The 25,439-nt window shown below is 32.2% G+C and overlaps 1 protein-coding gene across 1 annotated transcript in view; it reads left to right on the top strand.

Annotated features, from left to right (window-relative positions):
- Positions 1-25,439, top strand: part of HERC2 (E3 ubiquitin-protein ligase HERC2) — a 196,876-nt gene that overhangs the window by 2,785 nt on the left and 168,652 nt on the right. The window contains exons 3-5 of the mRNA XM_074173110.1: positions 6,489-6,657; positions 21,808-22,303; positions 22,356-22,526. Of these exons, the coding sequence (XP_074029211.1) occupies positions 6,489-6,657; positions 21,808-22,303; positions 22,356-22,526 (836 nt within the window). The remainder of the gene's footprint in view (positions 1-6,488; positions 6,658-21,807; positions 22,304-22,355; positions 22,527-25,439) is intronic.

The following is a 25,439-nucleotide window of genomic DNA, read 5'->3' as shown; positions in this document are numbered from 1 at the left end:
AGATACGGTATTTATAAATAACAAGATTAACGTTCTTAAAAATATTAAAATTAATTATTATTATATAATTATAATTTATGAGATTTTCTATGACATGAATGTAATTAAAATTTAATAAATAAACTTTTTAACTGAATAAAGTTGCAGCAGTAACATGATTTGTTGAAATTGTACATAATGATTTTAAAAAATCGAATTCGAGTTTTTTCGATTTTTTGCATTTTCTGAGAACATTTACTATAGCAATGTATATTTTTCACACCATCAGTAAGTAGAGATTTCAACTAACAAAAGGTACACCGACTTTTTGAAAAAAGCTGATATTTTGACGCGAGAATTTTCGATTGAAAATAAGGTTTTTTTTTTATATTAAGTCAAAATAAGTTGAAAAAATAAATATTTCAAATCAAATAAATTACAATGTATTTGGGACATAAAAAGGTAAGTTTTCACCAAATTTCGTGGAATTTTTTCAAGATGAAGGTTTGAATCTAAATCTTTTGGAGTGCTTAGAAATTAATAGATTCAAGAATTTTGAAAATTCCCCGAATTATTCTCCTATAATAAATCTGTTTTTTGATGTGGAAATCGGTACTCAGTTTTTTAGATTATCATTCAACGAGTTGCTAAAATTTTATTTCGTAGTTTTGAAATAAGTTTTAACCTAAATTCAGGTGGAATTATTATTCATTTGAGTGAGTAGGAGGTCATATGTTATAATATAAAGCTGGAACTGTACATGCCCATTTAATGAGTTGATAAAATGTTCTTTTATGATGTGTACACATTTTCAGTTACTTTTTACCTGAACAGACCTGAAATTGTTATTCATTTATTCATTACCAATTAAGTAGAATCAAGTCATTATGAAAATGCTTCAGGAAGCTATTGTATAGCGAAACACGTTTCTTGAACTGTTTAGCGAAAATCTCACAATACAGTGTTACTTGAATAAGTTATGGATTTTCATCAGCCAATTCCATCACAAAACCCTTCATAATTGATTATCGCGTATGTAAAATATATTCTGAATGTGATTGAACCGATAGAAATTCAGACAGAAAAACGCGCCTTAAAATTTTTGTGACGGCAAGAGGGATGTTTGCGCCGATGGTAACGGTTTGTTGTGATTAACAGTAGACACCGTTATTTCAAGAGTTTTGTCCGTTTTAATGTCAATAAATATTCATTTTACTGTTTTGTGGTATATACTTATCGATAGAGAATTTTGAACTCTATACATTGATGCCGTTCATTTTTCCAAATTTTAATTTTCTGCCTCTTTTCGGCTTCTTACTATATGATGTCGTTAAGAGATTTTCGGCCAATTTTTCTCTACGAATTCAAGTTGAACCACAGCGCTGTCGAAACAGCCCTTAAAATCAATCAAGCATTTGGCAAAGATAGTTTTAATGAATGCACACACGATTCAAAAATCACCGTCCGAAAATTAAACGAATTGTTAAGCAAACTTCTCATGCTCCAGGAGCTAAGTACGAGGCAGGTCATCTCTCAACTGCTAGGAAAAAATTAAATTTATTTTTAATTCAACTATTTGGGCGAATATTCTCCGCGATATCAATCGAGTGAATATAGAAATTCAAAATGAAGATAGTATCCTTGCTCGTACCGTCGCACGCAAAAAATGAGACAAAATCCAATGAAATATTGGATAAAACAGGCTGGAGAAGTTGCTGAAAAAACTGGTGTTGAGCCTATTTTGCTAATGAATTTCGAAACGTAAAAAACATTTCGATAAGATGTGTGAAGACGAATTACAAGCATTCAACATGTTCAACTATTTTCTGAACAAATAATAATATAATTCGATCGAATCATATCAGAAATTAAAAAGAGGTTTGATTTTGCTATCATGCTGAATTTAAATTTTGCTTTTCTTAGTGGTACTAATATTTTGAAAATGTCAATTAAAGAACTGCAAAAGTATGGAGTAGATCTGGCCCGAAAATACGAGCGATACTTAAGCACCGTTGAGTTCTGCTACACTTTCATTTGGTGATATAGAAATTGCTAACAGTTTCTGTCTCTTGCAACGGATCTAAGGGCATGATTTGCAGGATGCTTTTCCTAATATTTGTATTGCCTTGCGAATTAACTCTATGCTTCCTACTACATCCGCAAGCTGTAAGTGAATTTTTAGCAAACTAAAACTAACGCGATCTTCTAAGAGCCAGGACCTCTTATCGAGCTTGCAATCTTAACGATAGAAAACCGAATTGCACAGGAGTTAAAACAAGGCCATACATTTATTTGCTGAACAAAAAAGCTCGAAGAGTAAAATTGTAATTCCAATTCACAATTACAATATTTTATTTGGTTTTTATTTTTATTATACATATTTTTATTGTAAATCATATCCTGTGCTATGAAAAAAAAATACAGTGTGTAAAAACCAAATGGAATAAATTAATTATTTCAGTTACTGTACATATTTGAAAAAAAACCGAAACACGTCGAATGTAAATTATAACTTGACATTCCTCAACGTAAAAATGCCACCCCTACCCTCAACCCCCTTCGAATGACAGGTACAACCCCCAATTTTTTATGGGAAGTATAGGTTTGTGATATATCGTTTAAAAGCCCTTTTCATTCTCTATTAAAAATCTTATCACTCTCAAGTTTGTTGCAACAATTAAGATAAAATAAATTAAAATCATGCGGTTACCGAAATTCGATAAAATACACTCAAAAACTAAAATGTAATGCAAATCGTAATGAAATGTAGAATACGAAAAAGAACTATGGATGTTAACGAAGTAGACGTTCAAAATGTTCACCTCGAACGTCTTGACTACATCCTAATCTCAAATAAAACTGTCTTCTAACATTATTTAACATATCAGGCGTGACCGACCTAATCTCAAGCGTTATTTGTTCTTTTAAGTCATTTAAATCTGAAGGTTTAGTTTTGTGCACCCTGCTCTTTACATATCCCCATAAAAAGAAATCTAATGATGAAAGATCAGGTGATCGCACTGGCCATTCAATCGATCCTCGCCTCCCTATCCACCGATTGGGAAATGTATCGAGATATTGCCGGACATCAACTTGGTAATGTGGTGGTGCTCCATCCTGCTGAAACCATTTCGTATTCACTAGAACTTGAGGGTTTCCTGGATCAGGATATAAATTTGCTAAACTTGGAATGACATCATTTTGAAGTAGTGCCAAATAATTATCGCCATTCAAGTTGCCCTCAATGAAAAAGGGACCAATGTTAAGGTTTCCTACAAACCCAACCCAAACATTAATCTTATGAGGGTGTTGCATGTGTTCTTCTCTCATCCAGTGAGGATTTTCCGTTGACCAGTAACGGCAATCTTGCCGATTAGCATGATTGTTAAGAGACAAAGTACACTCATCAGAAAACATAACGTCTTCTAATTGGATGATATTGTTATCCAACATGTCCATCATTTGCTCACAAAAATACGTTCTAAAGAAATGAACTTTAAACGTTCAAGCCAGTCTCGAATATACCTACACAGTAGGTTGAATAGACTGACGCCTATGAGAAAACAACTACTCCCCTGGATAATACCACTAAGGGCGTTGGATTATATCCGACAGGCATCAGTGCAGAAATCTTCACAGAAAATGTCCTGTATATGCAATTGGCAATACAACTGAAAGAGTCGACCTTCAATTTTGGAACGGGCACACTTGTAGACTCATCAGTGCAAGATAGTGGCCATCATCGATCTAAAGTCAATGATATTCCATAATTGAAAATCGGAATTCTTTCAGAGTATTTCATTCCTCTTCCTAAGTTGGAGCGAACAACAAAATGTCACTCCATCTAGTGGACGAGGTACTAACCAACTGCATATCCGTAATTGCACTGATGAGTGGCTAATGAGCCCGAAACCGGTCTGCAAGTGTGCCCGTTCCAAAATTGAAGGTCAACTCTTTCAGTTGTATTGCCAATTGCATATGCAGGAAATTTTCTGTGAAGATTCCTGCACTGACGCCTGTCGGATATAATCCAACGCCCTTCGTGGTATTATCCAGGGGAGTAGTTGTTTTCTGATAGGCGTCAGTCCATTCAACCTACTCTGTAGGTATATTCGAGACTGGCTTGAAAGTTTAAAGTTCATTTCTTTAGATTTGTTTACTGCCAGTCTTCAAGCATTGTCCCCTGACTAATAAGAAAGTTTTTCTTCCTTATTCAGAGGAATCGGGCAAATTATGGATATGCAGTTGGTTAGTACCTCGTCCACTAGATGGAGTGACATTTTGTTCTCTCCAACTTAGGAAGAGGAATGAAATACTCTGAAAGAATTTCGATTTTCAATTATGGAATATCATTGACTTAAAGTCGATGATGGCCACTATTTTGCACTGATGAGTGGCTAATGAGCTTGAAACCGGTCTGCAAGTGTGCCTGTTCCAAAATTGAAGGTCGACTCTGTCAGTTGTATTGCCAATTGCATATGCAGGACATTTTCTGTGAAGATTCCTGCACTGACGCCTGTCGGATATAATCCAACGCCCTTCGTGGTATTATCCAGTGAAGTAGTTGTTTTCTGATAGGCGTCAGTCCATTCAACTATTCGAGACTGGCTTGAACGTTTGAAGTTAATTTCTTTAGATTTGTTTACTGCCAGTCTTCAAGCATTGCCCACTGACTAATAAGAAAAATACGTTCCATCAAAATCGTCTTCCATGAGCTCCTGAGTAGGTATCATTTTATAAGGATGCATTTTATTTTCTTTTAATATGTTTACTGTCGATGTATGGCTAACATTGAATGTAGTGAATGCCTGTCCACTAGATGTATGTGGGTTTTCCTCAAACTCAAGCATCACATCTAATTTGAGTTCATCACTCATTGCATTGACAGCTGCTTTTTATCTGCCCCACATGACCAAGCTTATTATTCCTTGGGATATGGGCGGTAAATTAGGAAATTTATCATGAGGTACTTCCTGTTGTGTTTGGGTTTTACCTCCATAATCAATCATTTGTGAAACTGTTAGTTTATGCATTTCCATTAATCTAACCATTTGTCGAATTGAAATTAACGAAATTTAAACTTAAAATACTGACAACTAATGTTTTAATATACAAAACAAGTTGACAAGGTTCTTAACTAACATTGCCACGGAAATTATTTACAGTTTTTTGAAGGATACCATTTAAAAAGAACATTGCTATGGTTTTTGATTACTTTCTTATTATCAATACCTCAACATGAATTAAGTTTTGAGTATATTACAATAAGTTTTGAGTGTATTTTATCGAATTTCCGTAAGCACATGATTTTAATTTATTTTATCTTGATTGTTGCAATAATTTCGAAAGCGATAACATTTTTGAATAGAGAATGAAGAGACCTTTCAAACGATATATCACGATATATATACATATCTAGTACATTCCATTCCATTCAAAACGAGCTATCCTGAATAACTTTTGGTACAATGTTTTTTTCAGGTAAAATAAAAAAGCACGTCAACAATAGTACACAGGGGACACATTTTGACATATTTGACATATATAGGTAGGAGTAGCATTTTTCCGATGAAGTATGTCAAATTATAATTTAAATTTGATGTGTTTCGGGATTTTGTTAAAATAAGTACCGTAACCGAAATAATGGATTTATTCTATGTGGCTTTTACACACTGTATATCCTACACGTTCATGTCTATATATCTGAAAATAAATTGGCATGATACAGAAATAACAGCGATGGATGCATTATTCCTGAAAAGCCTATGTCCAAATGTTAATCTGTGAACATCTGATAGCTGAAATTAGAGAGGATAAAAGTAAAAATAAATATAAGTGGCGGAGTCGGCATTTTTCAGTTTTTGCCCCGCCTAAAGAAAATTAAAAATCCTGGGCTGACAGAGCGGTACAATCAAGGTAACCAATTCTGACTGGCGCGGCTGACAGTCCATTCAAACTTCTCTTTGAATAGCGATAACTGTTTCTGCCCAGGCATCACCTATAGTATGTCATATTGTGCATCATCTGGCAATTCCAATTAAATATACAAAATATGTTTTGTTTGGTTTGTTATTTTATGTGTCTTCTGGTGTTTTATTGGTCACAACGTCAATCAACAATTAATTAAAAAAAACACCTTTGAATTTAGCTCTCTTAACTGTATGGCCTGGTGCATCGTGTGTACCCCTCTAGGCCTCTAGGCGGTCCTAGGTATTTGTATGGTGTTGTGTATCAAAATAATCACGTTTTAAAACTCAACTGGATGTATTTTCTTTGGTAAATGAGCTGAGGTAACATTTTTTTTTAATAATCTTTTGTTGATAACAATAAAAAACTTTTTATATAGAAAATTCTAAACAAATTACCCTTCAAATGAAAAACTTTCGCTTTACATAATTCTCTTAGAGTAAATCCTTTCTAATGGTAAAGTAGACTCTGCCACTTATTTGTATGAATTCCTTTTTATTGAAATATCGTTTTTGTTTCTACCCTTATATTTTTAATTATAGGTTTTAACCTGTACTTGTTGCGATGGAATTTGCGGTCCACACAGTGGTTGTAATTGTCAACCCTGCCAAAAACTTGATGCTGAAGAATCCATTCAAAATGTACCTAATAAGGAAAAATTACCATCTATAGACTCATTTCTGGACAGATGGGCTTGGGGACCACAGCCAGGTGAGATTCTGTATACATTGTAAATATATTTATCTCGTAACTACTAACATATTTTTTCATAACAACTAATATATTCAACACGAAGTATAAATAGCATTTGATATTCTAATAACCAAAATATCTAATATTCTTCAAAGGAGTGCACTACCAAAGAAAGTGTACACCTAAATAACATAAATGCAGCAAAGTTTTGATTGAAAGGTGCAGATTTGTTATTGATGATAAATAGGTGCTTTATTTGCCTTTAAATACAAATTTCTGTTACAGAAGCAACATAATTCACAGACAAGTAAAAATATAAATCATTGCAGCAATGCATGCATAACATTTTAGATACATAACATATATGTTCCATTCATATATACAATTATAAGACGACAGAAAAGTTGCATTTTTGATAGAAGGCGAAATAAAAACAAAATAAGCACTGAAAAATGTTGTGGTTGATTCAGGGTCGTTAAGCCACATGTGTAATGATATAAAAATATTCAATTATTTGGAAGGAACTACATCAAAAATATTAGTTGCTAAAAAAGGTGAAAATATGAGAAGTTTTGGTATTGGCTCCATTGAAGCAAATGACTGTGTTTCAAATGATGTTCTTTACATCCCAAAACTAAGTAAAAACCTTATTTCAGTCAATGAATTCACCGAAAAGGAAAGAAAAGTAATATTCGAAAAGGAAAAAGTAACCATAATAAAAAACAATAAAAAAAATCTTGAAGGACAGAAAAAAGAAAATGGACTTTACATAGTGAATTTGGACAATAATTCAGAAATTTTATTTACTGAAAAACTATGGCATCGAAAATTGGGTCATTTAAGTATTAATAACATTAAAAGGCTTTTGGTTCTCTCTAGAGGGATAAATATTAGTAAAGCAGACTGTGAAAAAAATAGGCAAATCATGTAAAACATGTTTGGAAGCAAAACAAACACGACTTCCATTCAACAAAATCAGATCAAGAGCAGTGAGACCACTTGAAATAATCCATACGGATTTGTGTGGACCTATGGATCCTGTTACTTGAGATAATAAAAGGTACATTTTAACATTCTTAGATGACGTTACCCACTTCAATATGGTTTACTTATTGAAAAATGAGTGTGAAGTTTCAGATTATCTGAAACAAAATGTACTTGAAGTAGAAGCTTACCATAATCTTAAAGTATCAAAAATAAGTAGTGATAATGGAGGTGAATATATTGACTCAGACCCCAAAATTGGTACAAATGTAAGGGAATTAATAAATTGATAGATGTAGCCGTTACTACGTGGTAGAAAATCATAATGAAGAAAAGATAATCGAAACTTCCTATGTTTTTTACCACTGTAAGTGGTAAACACTAAACAGGAGTAAACAGTATATTTTCATTGGATATTTTTCAACAGGATACCGTTTGTGGGACAATGAAAAAGGTAAAATAATTATGCATAGAGATGTTATTTTTGAAGACAAGATTGATAGCAAATTACTCGATAAAAAGGATGATGAATGTAAGAAATTGACAGATCCAGAAGTACCAGTAAATGATAATAATGATTTGGAATCAGAAAACGAATCGGACCCAGAAAATAGAGAAGAAACAAAGACTGAAGAAGAATTTTATGAAAGCAATGAAATGTTAAGATTCAGAGAAGGCCAAACAACTGTCAGAGGAAGAGATGTAAGAGCACCAAAAAAAATACTATAATCATGTACTTTTAGCTTATAAGAAGCAATAAATAGTGAAGAAAAAGACAAATGGTTGAAAGCAATAGAAGACGAAAAAGAATCACTAAAGAAAAACAACACATGTGTGTTCGTGAAGTGAAAGACTTTGTTGAATAAATGAGTTTTCAAAATAAATAAAAGAAAACGGAAGATACAAAGCGAGATTTGTCGTACAAGGCTGTGAGCAAAAATATGGTCTGGATTACAAAGAAACATTCAGCCCCGTGGTAAATATGAGCTCTTTGAGAATTTTATTTGCATTAGCAGCTCACAACAACTATTTTATCAAAAAATTTGATATAAAAACTGCATTTCTCTATGGAGAATTGTCTGAAGAGATCTATATGAAGATACCAGAAGGCTGTTCGGAAGAAAACAAAGTATGCAAACTCAAAAAATCAATTTGTGGCCGAAAACAGGCCCCCTTAGGATGGAATAAAACTTTTACCAATTTTTTGAGACTAAACGGACTTCACATTCTCAAAAGTGACAACTGCATATTTTTAAATGATACCGGTTCACTTATGCTTGCCATATACGTGGATGATGGAATATTGATCCGACAGAGAATGAAGAAGAAATGAATAATCTTTTGAAAAACTTAGACAAAAAATTCGAAACTGTTTTAGAAGATGATCCGAAATTCTTTCTTGGTCTAGAAATTGAAAAGAAAGCAGATTCGATAATCATAAGTCAAGAAAATGATGTAAATAATGTTTTAAAATCATGGAAAATGACATGGAAGATGCGAAACCGGCTAAAACACCTCTAGCGACTGATACAAAAGACGAAAGTTTGTTTAACACAAACTTTCCATACCGAAACTTAATAGAAAGTTTGCTTCCAATACTCGCAGAGGAAATGAACTGAGACTACCTTACTCCCGATTAGCCCTCGGGCAAGACTCGGCAAGCTATCAAGGAGTCATATGTTATAACAAAGCAACTAGGTTAATAGGAAATATTGAAAATTACAATACATTCAAAAAAGCTTTAATAGACCTTCTCCTAGAAAATGCCTTTTACAATGACGAAGAATTTTTAAATTTGAATGTATAAGCTGCTTTTTATTCAGTTTGTGTGACTAGTCTGATAAATATTATACCAGTAATGTATATGTTATATGTGTATGATATTTTAATGATGAATAAATTCTATTATATTTTTTACCTTTCAAACAAAACTCACCCTGACATCTCAAATACTATGGAATATGGATGTAGAAGAATGGAAAATCCAACAAATAAAGATATATCCAATATGAAGAGAGTGCTTCGATACCTGAAAGGCACAAGAAATCTAGGTATTGCATATAGCACAACATATGAAATAACTTCTTACAGTGACAGTGACTTTACGGGTGACACTGAAACACGAAAAAGCAGGCTGTGTAATCAGGCTGTTTAATCATGTTTTGTGGTGGCCCTATTTCTTGGCCAATAGTATCACTATCCAGTACTGAAGCAGAATACATTGCTGCTGCACAATGTGTTAAGGAACTGATATATTTGAAATATTTAATTGAAGAACTCACAAATGTCGAAGTGAGAATAAAATTGAATGTGGATAATCAAAGTGCCATAAAAATAATAGAAAATAATCAGTGTAATAAACATTCTAAAGCACATGTTAGATTCCATTTCATAAATGAGAAAATCAAAGAAGGTATAATAATAAGTATTTTGTATTGTCCAACTGAAATGCAGAAAACAGCTGATATATTCACAAAACCTTTGGATGTGAACAAATTTCAAAGATTCAGGAATACATTGATGTTTGGTATTCCGGAATAACTTTATGTATTTGTCATTTTGTTAAATTGTTTTTATGTTGTTAATTTGACCAAATGATTCAGTAATTATTAAGAGAAGGTGTTAAAATAATAAGCTGATGTAATAATTTCTGAATCATTGTCGACATCTATTGAGTGTAGTCCGAACATATGTTGTTTCTTAGTTTAGTTTTGTGTCGAACAGTTGGCAAAAATGTATGGTTGGTACAAGTAGTTGCATGACAAAAAATAAAACAAGGTTGTTGATGGTTGCTTCATAGTATTTTTATTTAATCCAAAATAGTAAAACAGAATAGAAGTAAAATAGTAAAATCTATCAAAGATAACATCAGGAGTTTTTAGTTCTCCTCTTGAATAGAGAATCTTGACAAAGATTGTGGCAGGGAGTTTTTGACTTTTATTACCACTGCGCCAAAATTGGATGCTGTCATATAATCTTGTAGCAATTGCGCCAATATACATTGTCATGTTGACCTCTCATTGACTTTTCTGTTCTGTAGTTTTTCTTCCGAGGACACTCCCTCGGCAAGTTTATTCAGAAAAACCTGTTTTATCTGAGACAACTCCTTTTCATCTACGTCAGGAACTGTGACATTTGGACCATAAAACATGTCTGGTCTAGCACACAATTTTTGTGTTTCCTCGTAATCTGCGGCATTTTGTGAGATTTTGTTTCACCTTTAGCAAAATTGAGCAATTGTCCTATCATCATTTATTTTCGATGCATTCATATGACAACCAAAAGTGAAAAAATAATATATCATCATTGTATATATTATCATTACCTTTCTGCCTGGTTAGTAGTCTGATTGTATGCTGAACGATCAGCTTTATTTACCTTTGTTCCAAAATGGACTTGATTTCAAAAAAAAATTGATGTTTACATTTTTAGTCAAATCATCCTCATTATTCTTCTTTCTGGTATAGAAAGTAATACTCAAAAGAAAACGATGTTAATTATGCTTCCAAGTTAAAATAAATGAATACAATAAATATGAATATTACCGGAGTGGTATGCCAACACCAAACCGTTATTTTTAACACCTCGACACGTGTTTCAATCTCCAAGTGATCATCTTCAAGAGGAAGAGTTCAAGAGTTTAATCTTCCTCGTGAAGATGATCACTATGTGATTGAAACACGTGTCAAGGTGTTAAAACTAACGATTTGGTGTTGGGATAAAACAGTAATATTTATTACTACACCAAAGGTTCCAAACAGTGCATCACAAGTATAATAAATATGATTGGAATTTAAACAAATTCAGCAGAACATACACGAGCAATACACGAGTTATTTGATTACTTCAAAAAAGATATCCTATATTTTTTGGTAGCACCTATGAATAAGTAGCTACTTACTGAACAAAAAAAGGTTTTCTGACAAAATTTTTGTGAATCATCGTAAAACATATTCTTTCCATACTGAAAACTTGAAAATATCCGAGTGGCATATAACAATTTTTGAATAATATTATTGCTTAGAACTCATTAAATAAAATCATAGAGAAAACGCCAATACTAATGCCAATATATAAAAGTGATCTACATACCTTGCTTCATTCAATTTCTTCATCAGAATACTCCGTTTGGTCTTCTTATGAATCTTGGATGCAAACTTTGTAGATTTAACCATTTTCAATATTTCACACATCACTGTCTCAAACGAATAATTCCTTGTGACATATGATTCTGCAATAATAAGGTGGTGTGTGGTGTTTATGAACTATGTAGGCCTGTCTGTCAGAGATCTTAACTTCCCTTCTCAGTAATCAGGTCTATTAGATTTCATAATCTACACCTAACGATTTGATCTTCACAAACTTTATTTGAAAAATCTATATGTTTCGCTAACACAGTAGCTTCTGCAACAGTGATTTGAATATTCAAAGCTACTGTGTTTGAATATACAAATCACTGTTGAAGAAGCTACTGTGTTAGTGGAGATCAAGTCGTGAGGTGTAGTTTATGAAGTCACTATAGATCTTCATCAAGTAACGGCTGAATGAATCAGAAAAAAAATAGGTCTGTTAGAGATTAGCAATTCATGAGATTCACACTTAACCCTAATATAATTAATTCTCGTTAACCCTTTCCAAAGGTTTAATATCTCAGTGGGATTATAATATAATTCAGTATTCAGCCGCAGAAGAGAACAGATGTCTCTCACGCGCTCCTAGTTAGAACAAAGAAAGTGTGGTATTAAACTGTAAAAGTTTACTTTCAAGTGTACTATCAAGCATTATTCGTGTATATCAAACAACTATAGGATAAATAATACCAAAGTATTCAATTTAAACAGTGAAAACAGATAAATAACCAGTGCTTGTGAACGCATCCCAAAGAGACAAAGGAACCACGTGGCCACCCCCGTGTCATCCCTGCCCGTCTAGTACCTCGTAGGAGGCTAGAGCTCGAAATTTAAATCGACCTAAATTTTTTGAAGTATGGAAACTTGTGGAAAGTGCAATAAAAAGTTTGAAAATGGTCAGTTATTTGCATGTGATAGTTGTAAACTATTACTGTGCAGTGAATGTGGAAATTTAACAGTATCCGAACAGTGTGAGGATGGTTTTTATAAAGTACCAGCCCCAATCAAGGAAGTATCAGAACTGAAAGAACTTGTTAAAAAACTGGCAAATAATGAAGAAAAACTCGCAAATAATGAAGACAATTCCCAAATATCAAATGCAACTAGTGTATGTCAGATACCAGACATGGAAGAAGTGATATCTGAAATGCTGGATAGGCAAAATAGAGCCTCAAATTTAATAATTTACAATATTAATGAATCCCAGAAAAATACGCAAAATGAACGTAACTCCGAAGATAAGCAGGCAGTTGAATTCATTTTAGAGGATTATAATGTTAACAAAAACAATAAACTATTCAGGCTTGGAAAATTCAATGCAGCAAAAATTAGGCCACTTAAAGTTATTCTGAGCTCTCCAAAAGACGCTAAACTTGTTTTAAAAAATAAATCTACAAAAATCCCAGGAATAAAAATATCCGGAGACCAAACCAAAGCTCAACAAGAATATTTTAAACGTATTAAAGCCAAACTTGAAGAGTTCATGAGAAATGGTGATGATTCAAAAACAATAAAATTTATCAACAATAAACCAACCAGGACCCTTATATCCACCTCTTTACTGATATCATATACATGAACGCCCAAAGTTTGCTGCAAAAAATTGACCAAGTTCAAATAAGCATTTTATATCATTATCCAAAAATAATTCTAGTTAGTGAGGCTAGAATAACTAGTGAAATTGAAGATTCAGAGATCGAACTGGATGGTTATAGTTACATTCGATGTGATTCTACAAATCGGCAAACCGGGGGTGTTGTGATTTATGTGAAGGGTGGTATACAATGTTCAACAAAGAAGACTTACATTTTAAAAAACAATTACTGGTGCAAGGTCATAAGAGTGAATTTTGGTGTGTGTCAATATGTGAAAAAAATCAAATATATGTTTCTGCAATATGGAATTGATCAACTAGTACTGGATCCTACCAGAATTACTAATAACACTGAGACTCTAATTGATTATGTACTAACTAATAAAAATTGGGCAAACTGTTGTGTCCATCCTACTCTTAAAATAAGTGATCACTCATTGATATCTATTTGTCTCAAAAATAACAAACGAACTGAAAGCACTTCTATCAAAAATTATAGAAACCTTAGTGAGCCAAATTTGGATAAAATAAAACTAGATTCAATTTCATGTTATTGGGATTTGAATTCAACAGATGTTAGTGTCATATATTTCATTTCCTCTAGATGGATTAGACATGAACAATTATGCAGCAGAAAATGTGACTCCTTGTCGTTATAATCTATATGCACTTTCGAATCACACTGGATCTACCTACAGCGGACATTATACAGCATTCTGCAGACATCCTTATACTGGCACGTGGCACGAATACAATGATTCACACGTGTCACCAATTTCACCAAAATCGCTTGTGAGTGGAGATGCATACATCCTCTTTTATGAAAAGGAGGAAAAAAGTTCGCACCTTTGAGCGTTTTGAAATGTTATTTTTGTACTGTTGTTTTAGTGTTATGATGAATTAGTTATGTAAGAAAAAAAATGCTTTAGGTAAATTATGATATTTGGGAATTGACAAATTGAATTATACAATAAACGTCAGATTAATTTACTCAATAACTGACAACCAGTTATCGATAAAGTTGCACCAATTCAAGTCTGTCACTATAAAAGTAACATTCCATGGTTTGACAAAGAAATTCATATTAAAATAAAACAACGTGATCAGATATATAAGGATTTTATTAAAACTATTGGGGTGAATAGAAATGTTAAATGGAAAGAATTTAAGAAACAGAGAAATGAAGTAGTAAATTTATTGAAAAAGAAAAAAGAACAATACTTCTTCGATAGAGTAGATATGTATAAAAATAACTCTCAACTGATATGGAAAACATTAAAAAAGCTTATAAACATGAATTGCCAAAACTTTCCGAGCTGTATAGAATTTAACTTAACAAACCAGAGGTATATTGTTAATAATAAAACTGAAATAGTGAACGAATTTAACTACTACTTCATTACTAGTATTCAGCAAATTGTTCATAGTATAATAGATAATGTTCAAGATTGGAAATTCAATAATTATAATCTATATCCTAATTTTTCCAAGTTTCACATATTAACAATGAATGAATTACGTATAATTGTTAACTCCTTAGGCAACAGAAACAATGTTCATGAGATCTTGAATTTCAAAATGCTCAGTCATTTTTGAAACATGTGGACATATAAGTTTAAACCTTGTAAATACTTCTCTTCAAACTTCTAAAATTCCAAATCCTTTAAAAGTTAGTACTATAGTTCCCATTCAAAAGGTAAACAATACAATCAAGGCCAGTGAATATAGACCTATAAATACATTACCACCGTTAGAAAAAATTCTTGAACTAGCTGTTTATAAGCAGGTACTTGATCATGTTGAAAAAATGAAATTTTAATAAATAATCAATTTGGATTTCGTAAAAAATATTCATGTGAATCCGCACTACAACTCACTTTATCTGAATTTAAAAAAGAAGTTGATAACAATAAATTTGTAGTAGCTGTTTTTTCTTGATCTGAAGAGGGCGTTTGAAACAATTGATCATAATATTCTTCTAATAAAGTTAAGAGGTTATGGCATTGATGGTGATGTTTACCAATGGTTATCTGACTATTTATCCCAAAGAAAGCAAAAAGTCAGAGTTCAAGATAATATCTCACAGGAATTGGATATACATATAGGTGTGCCTCAGGGTAGCGTTTCAGGACCTCTGCTTTTTATCTTATACTTAAATGACATAAACTTGTTTATAAACGTTGATTTTATAAATTTATTTGCAGATGATACACTATTGGCATGCTACGATACAAGCTTAAATAAAGATATTGATAAAATGAATGCCGCATTAAAGGATATAAATGAGTACCTCATGGCAAATAAATTAAAACTGAATAAAATGAAAACAAAAGGAATGATTATTACAACAAAATATAAATGGAACAACCTTGTTTTGAATGCAATAAATCTACAAATCGATAATGAAAACATTGAAATTGAATCATGTATCAAATATCTTGGACTCCAGTTAGATAATTTATTACTTTTTGGCAATCATCTCGATTATATATGTAAATAAATATCTAAAAAACTATATTCCTTCGCAAGAACTTCTGGTAATTTATCCACTCTGTCTAAAATTACTGTGTACAATGCGATTATCCAACCACATTTTGATCACTATACTTCTATTAATTTATTGTTTAATCTAAATCAAACATCTCAATTACAAAAATCGCGGTATACGAATTGTTCTAAAAGTGAATAGATTCACTGAAATTGGAATTATGTTACAAACTTTGCGGCTACCAGTTTCTTTACGGTTGTATTACTTAACTATGACATTTATATATAAAATTCTGAATAACTCATCACCTTCATATTTTTCTAAATTTGTTAGTTCAAATTCAGAAGTGCACAAATATGCCACAAGAAATCATACTAATTTGTATTTATGTAGAACAAATAGGAGAAGTGCCATGAATTCTTTATTTTTCAAAGGGTTTGATGCATACAATAAATTACCAAATGAAACTAAATCTAGTGCATTATTGAGTATTTTTTAAAAACAGCTATTGAAATCCATCTATAATGCTAGATAGAATAATACTTGGTAAGATAATATTAATAAATCATTGTATTGGAGCTGCACCTATATTGTAATGTATTTTTAATAGCATGTCTTGATTTCAAACAAAAAATTTTGATTTTAAATTTTGAACTATATCTACATTTTGAGTTTTTTTATATAATTATTTTCAATTTCTATGTTAGTAATATGTTTTATATAATATTGTGTATTAGATTACGTATTTCAATAAATATATTCTTCTTCTTTGAATGTTATTTCTGAGTTAATGAATTGATGAATGTAGCCGTTACTACGTGGTTAGAAATCATAATAAAGAAAAGAAAATTGAAACTTTCTATGTTTTTACCACTTTTATTTGTAACTAACGTTACTGCACTTTCGTCCTATAAGGACATTTTCAAACTTATACATACGACAGTTCAGTAACGTTAGTTACAAATAAAGTGGTAAAAAACATAGAAAGTTTTAATGTGTAACTTTGAAAATGTATTTATAGAACGAAACTTCAGTAACGTTAGTTACAAATAAAAGTGAAGTTTCAATTCTCTTTTCTACGTTATTTCTGAGATTTTCAAATTCATTTTTGGATTATACCCAATTATAATTTCAGGTAAATCGTGACGAAATGAAGTAATGTTAGATCCCCTTGAGGGCTCGAAAAAAATATGCAATTTCATTTATTAGTTTTTCAGCTGAAATGCACCAATATCACATTGTGCAGCATAGGGAAATAAAATGGTTAAACAGCAACTGGTCTCTTAAGTAAGTTGATGTTAATGATGAAATATTTTGGAAAGCTGTGACAAAATAATCAACTATATTGCTACTATTAAAACTTATTCAAAAATGAATTGCTATGGATTGATAATGTAAAGATATAAATTGGAAATCATGACGGAGCTTATAAAATGTATAAATGCTCGTCAGAACCTGATAAGTAAAATAAATGGGATAAATATAAATAATGTAAAAATGAACTTGGTGATATCTCAAAAATAAAAAAGGCACAAATTCTATGCTAATATAAATGTGAAAGTTGTGAGGATGTATGTATGTATGTTTGTGGCTCTTTCACGCCTAAATGACTGATCGGATTTAGATGAAACTTTACTTAAATACAGCTTAAACATCAGAATACCATATAGATTACAATTTACAAAGGTTTTGTGTGATTTTGGTTACAATGATAAGTATTAAGTAAGTCGGAAAAGTTCTTGCTTCTTGTGAGATATCTTGGCGTGCGGTGCCTATACCGTTGGAGTTTCATGCAGATAATGTACCGTAACATTGTTTATCTTATATAGGCTTAAATGAAAGTCCGCGATAGCATATATCTACCTCTTATGTGACAGACACTATATGCGACGATGCGCCGAGGTAGAGGGGCGGTCTAAGCAATGAAGCGACTCTTGTTTCTCTTCAGTGCGAATAAATCTTTCACTTTTAACTAACCTAAGCAATGAAGCGCCATCGCTGAGAACGCGACCCGAACGCTGGCAGACCTGTGCGGGCAGACGTCGTTGACGGTTGTGTTAGTTTTGCGAAATTCTTTATAGGTAACATAATTCGATTCTCGAAGCTATTCGTTATTTAGTGCAGTTGGCATATTTTTTCAGTTACTGTATTTTTAAAGTACTAGCTGTTGTCCGCTCTCATATTAACGTACAGCCAAAGCTACTGAACCTATAATCTTGTAATATGCAGGTATGTTCTTTGTATAGCGCAAATAAGCATCAAGAAAGGAAAAAAAATTCCATCTCCCAAGGGCGAAAATAGGTGTTCAAAGATTGTATCGAATTTGGTCAGTTTTGAAGTTGGGAACCTGAAGTTTTAGGTTAATAAAAAAACATTGTAACTATTTGTTTGTTTGTTGTGGAATTGGCCGCGGTGGTAGTGCATCCGACTCACGATCGGAAGGTCGTGTGTTCGATTCCCGCTTCGACCAGATATTTTTCTCGAGAGAATTTATCTGGTTGAAGCTGGAATGATTCTGCAACCGTGTTAGGAATCACACGTTAAAAGGTAAGACCTCGTTAGTCCTTAGTTCGCACAAGTTTCTCAACTTCTGAGAGTTGTCGTTCGTATGGGGGCGACAGCTGATTAACGGAAAAACAGATTTTAAACAGATTTAAACAGACAGATTTGTTTAAAATGGTTTGTCACGAAACTTTGTCTAAGCGGGCGAAGCTGCGAGCAACAACTAGTATTTTCATAAAATTGATAGATTCAAAAATAATTCTAGAGAGATGTGGACAACTTTCAAAAATAATAACGGTAACAGTAATACACAGTATAAACATGCCCGAGAAATTTATTGTTTAGTGAAATACATGTTGCGGTTTTGCCAACTGTTCAGAAAAAATCTTACAAAAAAGTGTAACTTGAATACATATAGACATGAACAATCAAGTAGTATTCAGACCTCGATATTCATGTGAATCTTCACTCCAGCCAACCTTCTGTGAACTGAAAAATGATTCAGATCACCATAAATATATGGCATGTGGATTCTCGGATCTCAAACGAGCTTTTCAAAGCGATTGATAGAATAATCTTATTTACGAATTTATCTTGATATGGTGATACGGTTTCTCATAAAAACTGCATCTCTAATGTAAATGTAACTTTGACTTGCTTGTACATTTTTCCTTCTATGTATCTTAGCCCAACAAAGTATTATTATTATCATTATATATTTCAGGCAGCTTTTAACAGTAGGGTTTCTTGTTTTTTACTTTTATTCCGGTTTCAACGTTTTGTATGCTTCAATATCACCGAAATTTATTGTTTAGTTTGTTATGACTTAAATTGCCGTTAGAGTGTTTTTTCAAGTATGTTAATTCCTTATTAAATTTAAAAGTCAAATTTTTTTTTCTAATTCTCTTTCTCGGAAAGAATATTGTATATTGATATGATGGAAAATCTGTCAAGAATTTCGCTTTCTTTTTTGTGCAAGTGAAGGTATAAAATTATCGGTTACCAAAATATAACATGCTGTTTATAGAGTTCTATATACTGTTTGTAAATATAGGTCTTCATACTATGTATTCCTCATTAGCTTTCAAGACATCCAAGCTGAAACTAATGAGTATACTTCGATGACCAGACAGATGAGGTTCAGTTAAATTCTAGGTCAACATAAAATTTTTAGTCATTTACTTTATTAGCGTACAAATTAAAGTTGATGTTATAATACCCCGCAATAATTACCTGGTTTTTTCCTTTTCCATGATCAGACAGATGAGGTTCCATTACTTTAACTGAGAACTTTTTTTCAATATTGATGAAAATATTGTCGATTCTAGTTCTATTGTTTGGAGTGATCTTGGTGTCTATATTGACCCTTTCAGTAAAATTATAGGTCAACATAACATTTTTAGTCATTTACTTCATCGTCCTTCAGATTATCACCTGTTTTTCTCTCGAGACATGTACTAGAACATTATATTCCTTCAGATTAAAGTTGATGTCATAATCCCCTGCCATAATTACCAGGTTTTCTCCCAAGACGTGTGCTAGAACATTATTAACTGTATGCCCAAAATGTGATTGATATATGCAGTTTATAATTTTTTTTGCAATACTATTTCATTCCCAGCAAAGTGTACAGTTTGTTCTGTACAACATTCAGACAAGTCTATACTTTGAGTTTTAAACATTTCTAGCAAATATATTACAATTAACTCTTGTGAACAATGTTTTTTCTACGATGAAACGATTTCTATTCCTTCAAATATTACGAGTCGATGTCATGCCACTCTTAATAGTTTCAATCACAATAAATTCATATTTCAAATTCATTTCATAGAAAAAATGAGAATTAAAATTTCATATGTTTCTACACCTCTTTTATTTGTAACTAACGTTACTGCAGTTTCATCCTACAATACAATACGAATACAATAAATTTTATTTTTATTATCCAATTTGACACCCAACAAATTATTTGTGTGTTATTTGAAGTCCGCCACATTCACCTCCTCAGAGAAAAATTATTTCGTAGCATTGAATTCAACTTGATTTTGTGCACTTCCTGGTGAATCCGAAGATGTGCATTGGCAATTGATGTTCGATCATCCAAATGATAACAAGAGACAACTGTGCAGCCGTCAGCAAACTGAAATATTGGATTCATAATCCTTTCCAATAGATAGCTGATGTTTAAAAAATCTGTTTGAAATATGCTTTTCCGTTAACCAGCTGTCGCACCCCTACGAACGACAACCCTCAGAAGTCGAAACTTGTGCGAGCTAAGGACTAATGAGGTCTTACCTTTCAACGTGTGATTTCTAACACGGGTTGGACGATAGCTAGTGAAAATCGATCGTTAAGCCTGGGACTTGAACCAGCGACCAACACGGCGATCGATTTGAGTGAGTGAACAAAGCACCCACGTCGAACCGACCGGCTACCGTATTATAGAAAAAGAAATACTATATAGATCCTTGGGGATATTAGCATTGGTGGTAAAAGTATCTGAAAGAGGACTATTGATGATTTCTTGCCAGAAACGCGTGAAAGCTGGAGCGTCAAGAACAAAGACTTCCTGATAAACTATAACACCGAATTTTAATTAATACGATGGATCTTGAAAATATCGAGAGCAACAGCCTGATGAGAATATTAATATACATCAACCAGTGAGCCAGATTATAATGTATTTTGATCAGGATTAATCGCTGTTATTGAGTCACATTTGAGATATATAATCACATTTTGAGAAAAATATAGGGTCATAATATTTTACACAATTTTTGTAGCTCAAAAACAAGCACTTTGAATGTCCAAGGCAAGATATCTGTGAAAGTATACCCTCTGTTTCTTCCACGTGAAATTTTTACTTCAATCTCGATCTATATTTGCGACTGTCTGCAGTGTCTGCCTTATTTTCAAGAATGAAAACAATATGGAAACCATTCTCGCCTATTATTTCACACACCAATATACTAATCGCCATATTAGACTTACCATACCAGCATCTAAAATGACAAAAGATTTAATTATTTATAGTGATCTGAATTTATATAATTGCCTCTCAGTTGTACTAAGGGAAACTGGATATTATAAATCAATTGGAAAAAAACTCGAAAGTGTGATATTAAAAAAAGCATATTGATAATTACATGCAAAAATATCTTGACTCTTTTCGTGATACACATAAATAGAAGATAGATTATTTTTATTTAATGTGCCTTACTTTAAAATTCATTTGAACAAATGTATTGATCTTTCTTATATTGTACAATTATTATTGTTTTGATTTTTTACATTTACTCTTTTCATGCACAAACATTTATACATATTTTTCATAGCTTTCTCAATAAGACTCATCTTAGAAAATAAAGCATACTATGCAAGTAAATAAGAAACAAATGAATTTTTTTAAATCCATTTTCCTGAGATTTTTGTTATCAAAGTTTGAAGATGATTTTAATTTTTTTTTCTAGGCCCAGAACAACTTTCACAAAGTATACTTAGCTTGAACCAAGAACAAAAATGTATTTGCTTTGAAGCAGCAAAGTCTACATTATCTGCAACAAGATTATATCATCGCTTATTAATATTGAAACGTTATTTCATTGCTTTGAACAGAATACCTCAGCCGATTGAATTTCTTCAAGGAATTTCACCAAGAAAAATCAGTTTAGCATTGAATGAAGTGAAATCTGTCATCAAACCAAAATGCAAAATTGTTAACTTAGATCCTGCTGCCAGTCTTGCTAGAGTAGGCTCTAGAGCTGCTCTTAATTTTTCGTTTGCCTTCCTAAGAAGAGCTTGGAGGTTAAATGAAGACATAGATTTATGCAGCGAACTTTTAAATGAGGCCCTGGATTCTCTTAGAATGCTACCGCCAGCAACACTTTTTGAAGAAGGCAATGTTTCACCGGTGTGGTTAGAGGTAGTAGAAAAGTCGTCAGTGTTCTTGAGGCAGGTTGTCACTGGGTAAATGATCTGTTTTCATGTTGCTTGTTTTTAATATCAAATGTCATTTCAGGGAAGTAACCAGTGATAGATCATATGCTAATGTTCCTATAGAAGATCAACATACTTCTTTGAATTTGCTTATGGAATTTGCCCTTCAAAAGGGAACTCTTAGCGGCATTTTAGAAGTTGTTATTCTACTTCTCACCTTATGGAAAAAGAAATCTCAATTGAATGATAATAGGTAATTATTTTCAATAATTTTTGAAGTACTGCAAAAGTGGTAGCCTATAAAAGTAGTAATGAGTAATATCAATGACTGCGTTTACATATGGCATCCTAATGAAGAATTTCTGAAAAAATTTATTTTACTAAAACCAAAATCAATTCCTGAGTAAACACCATTTTCAATGAACATTATTAATTCGGACTAGCAATGTAAAACCCGATTTATTGAGTCATGTAAACAGCTTGGAGCAGCATATTAATTTAGTAACATGAAATTTCCCTAAAGTTTCAGAAAGTGATTTTTTTAATGCTGGCTAATAAAACAGTTTACCTGGGACTCAAATAATACCTCTACTCGCTTTAATTGTTAAAAAAAACAAGTGGTGGATTAAATGAGAAGAATAAATATTTAAATTAATTGACTATTTTCCCATTCGGTGGAACCTAAAAAAACTACCAAATATGTGCAAATACGTTTCAGGACATTGAAATGTAATTTTACATAATATAAATTTTTGGTTTCATAAGAGTTGACAAAATGAAAATTATTGTAGCAACTAAATTTTCAGAAAGTGTCAGAAAGTGATTTTTTTAATGCTGGCTAATTAAACAGTTTACCTGGGACTCAAATAATACCTCTACTCGCTTTAATTGTTAAAAAAAAACAAGTGGTGGATGAAATGAGAAGAAAAAATATTTAAATTGATTGACTATTTTCCCATTTGGTGGAACCTAAAAAAACTACCAAATATGTGCAAATACGTTTCAGGACATTAAAATGGAATTTTACATAATATAAATTTTTGGTTTCATAAGAGTTAACAAAATGAAAATTATTGTAGCAACTGAATTTTCATTTTTTTCTGAATATATGACATCATTCTTTAGAAGTCGAAGTAAAATAGTCCCTGAAAGCAAGTATTACAAGCATTACAAAAGATATTTTCTCATAATTTGCCATTTCACAGTAAGAAAAAAACCTCAACTTTCTGACAGCGCTTATGCCAAATTAGGAGCAGTTAGTCGAAAGTTATATTGACAACAATGGTAGTTAGGAACAGGTTTTTTACATAATATGTGTAATAATACTTGCTCCATTCAAATAATCCCAAGAGAGTGGATATTAGAACCTCGATTGGAATATCAACGATGTGCTTGTGTAAACGTGGTAAATTGCGTAGTGTTTATCAATAGGTTATTTAATGAAAAATACATAAGGTAGATATGAAGTAATTTCGTTCCAACCTAGGATGTATTAAATTCAATGGTTTCTTTTGTTTGTTGGAACTTTTAATTGCTATATTTAGTGTATTGGCAGCAAGTTGTAGTTTACTCTGCTTCTATGGAAATTTAAACATGAAATATTCCTTTTAAATTTTCAATTTTCCATGCAGGTAACTTAATTATCTGATAAGAGTATTTGATAAAATGGCTAAACTTTGTTATTTAAGGTATGATGCCAATGTATGTGGTGATTTGTCGACTTAGCTTCATGACATGTCCTTTATATATTTTTATGAAGGGGTGTATTCCAATTTACTCCATAATTTTCTTTGGGGTTTGGGAAGATTTCAAATTTATTGATCCGACAATGTGTCGCCCATACTTCTGCAAAGTCTCTTGCAATTGTTGATATCGGTATCAGAGTGATGGTGTATTTGCTTCAAGTAGTATTGCTATATCGCAGTTTCAGAGCTTCCACGATTATTTGGTAATCAATTTGGCTATCCTCCATAATTTTATGCAGTATTTCCAGTGTCTGATGTCCCAAGGCTAGAACTAGTGCAGTGGCCTCTTCCTCTTCCGACCAACTGTTAGAGTTGGCTATTGTCTCTGTTTCTTCTGAGGGTTCATAATTTTAATTTTATGTGAAAGTTTCATATCTTTTGGTTACACTGTCCTTTTTGGAATAGGGATACTTAGTTGGGTGGCCCTGTGGGTATAATCCATTTGGTCTTTCAATCAGTTGACCTTGTTCATTCAATTTTCTCCCCACCTGTTTCATGCATTTTTGTTGTATTTTTCCCAACCTCTTACTCAACAACTCTTTATTTTAACTTTGGACTTGTTCAACTCTGCACGTTTTGTTGCGAAATATGTCTTTCTTTTCCTCTTTTCACATTTCTGTCCTTTCAACTTTCCTTCTTTTATTTCTTATGGCTCTAATTGTTCCGACAAAATCTAAGGTCTTTTTTTTTCCATTTCATATTCTTATTTTTTCATATCCTTTTCTTTCATTTCTTGTCCTTGCACTCTGGTTGTTTCAGCATTTTTGGATTTTCTTTTTTATTATTCTTTCCGTTCTTGTTTTGGTTATGTATCTATTCACTATAAAAGTCTGAATCCACTTCACTCTTATCTTTTCAGTAACGCATATACTGCGACTGTAACCAATATCGTGCTTCTTCAAATAAGTTTAAAATAGCTCTTAAATTGTCAACATTTTGTTTTTCCCACAAATACATTTCAAAAAGGCTGTTTTGAAAAATCGTTGAATGCCTTCTTCCAGAGACAGTTTTAAAATTTTATAAAAATATATAACAAAATTCAAAAGTATACTATCAGGACCAATTCAGTTTTTGGGAAAGAAAGGTTTTGACTTTCTACTTCTCCATCTCTAAAAATGTGGAAAACTTTCAAAGAAAGGAAGAAAACTAATACTTTTTTAATAAACTCTTCAAAAAAATGTGTATATCATGCAAAGAAGTAACTTTTAGACAGAAACTAGAAGAAAAACCCCCTTTTGAAACAACTACTTTCATATAAACATTGAATTACATGAAAAAACAACTGCTTTCATATAAACATTGAATTACATGAAAGAATAAGTACTTTCGAAACAACTACTTTTATATGAACATTGAATTATACAAAAACCACTTTTTTGTATAAAGATGGAGAAGTAAAAAGCCAAAACCTTTCTTTCCCA

Source organism: Leptinotarsa decemlineata, unplaced genomic scaffold (assembly GCF_025532065.1).
Source record: "Leptinotarsa decemlineata unplaced genomic scaffold, Ldec_3_MD MMD2_tig00000199_RagTag_RagTag, whole genome shotgun sequence".
In the NCBI taxonomy this organism is placed as follows: Eukaryota; Metazoa; Arthropoda; class Insecta; order Coleoptera; family Chrysomelidae; genus Leptinotarsa; species Leptinotarsa decemlineata.
The sequence above is the reverse complement of the archived record's forward strand: the minus strand, read 5'-3'. Positions and strand labels throughout refer to the sequence as shown.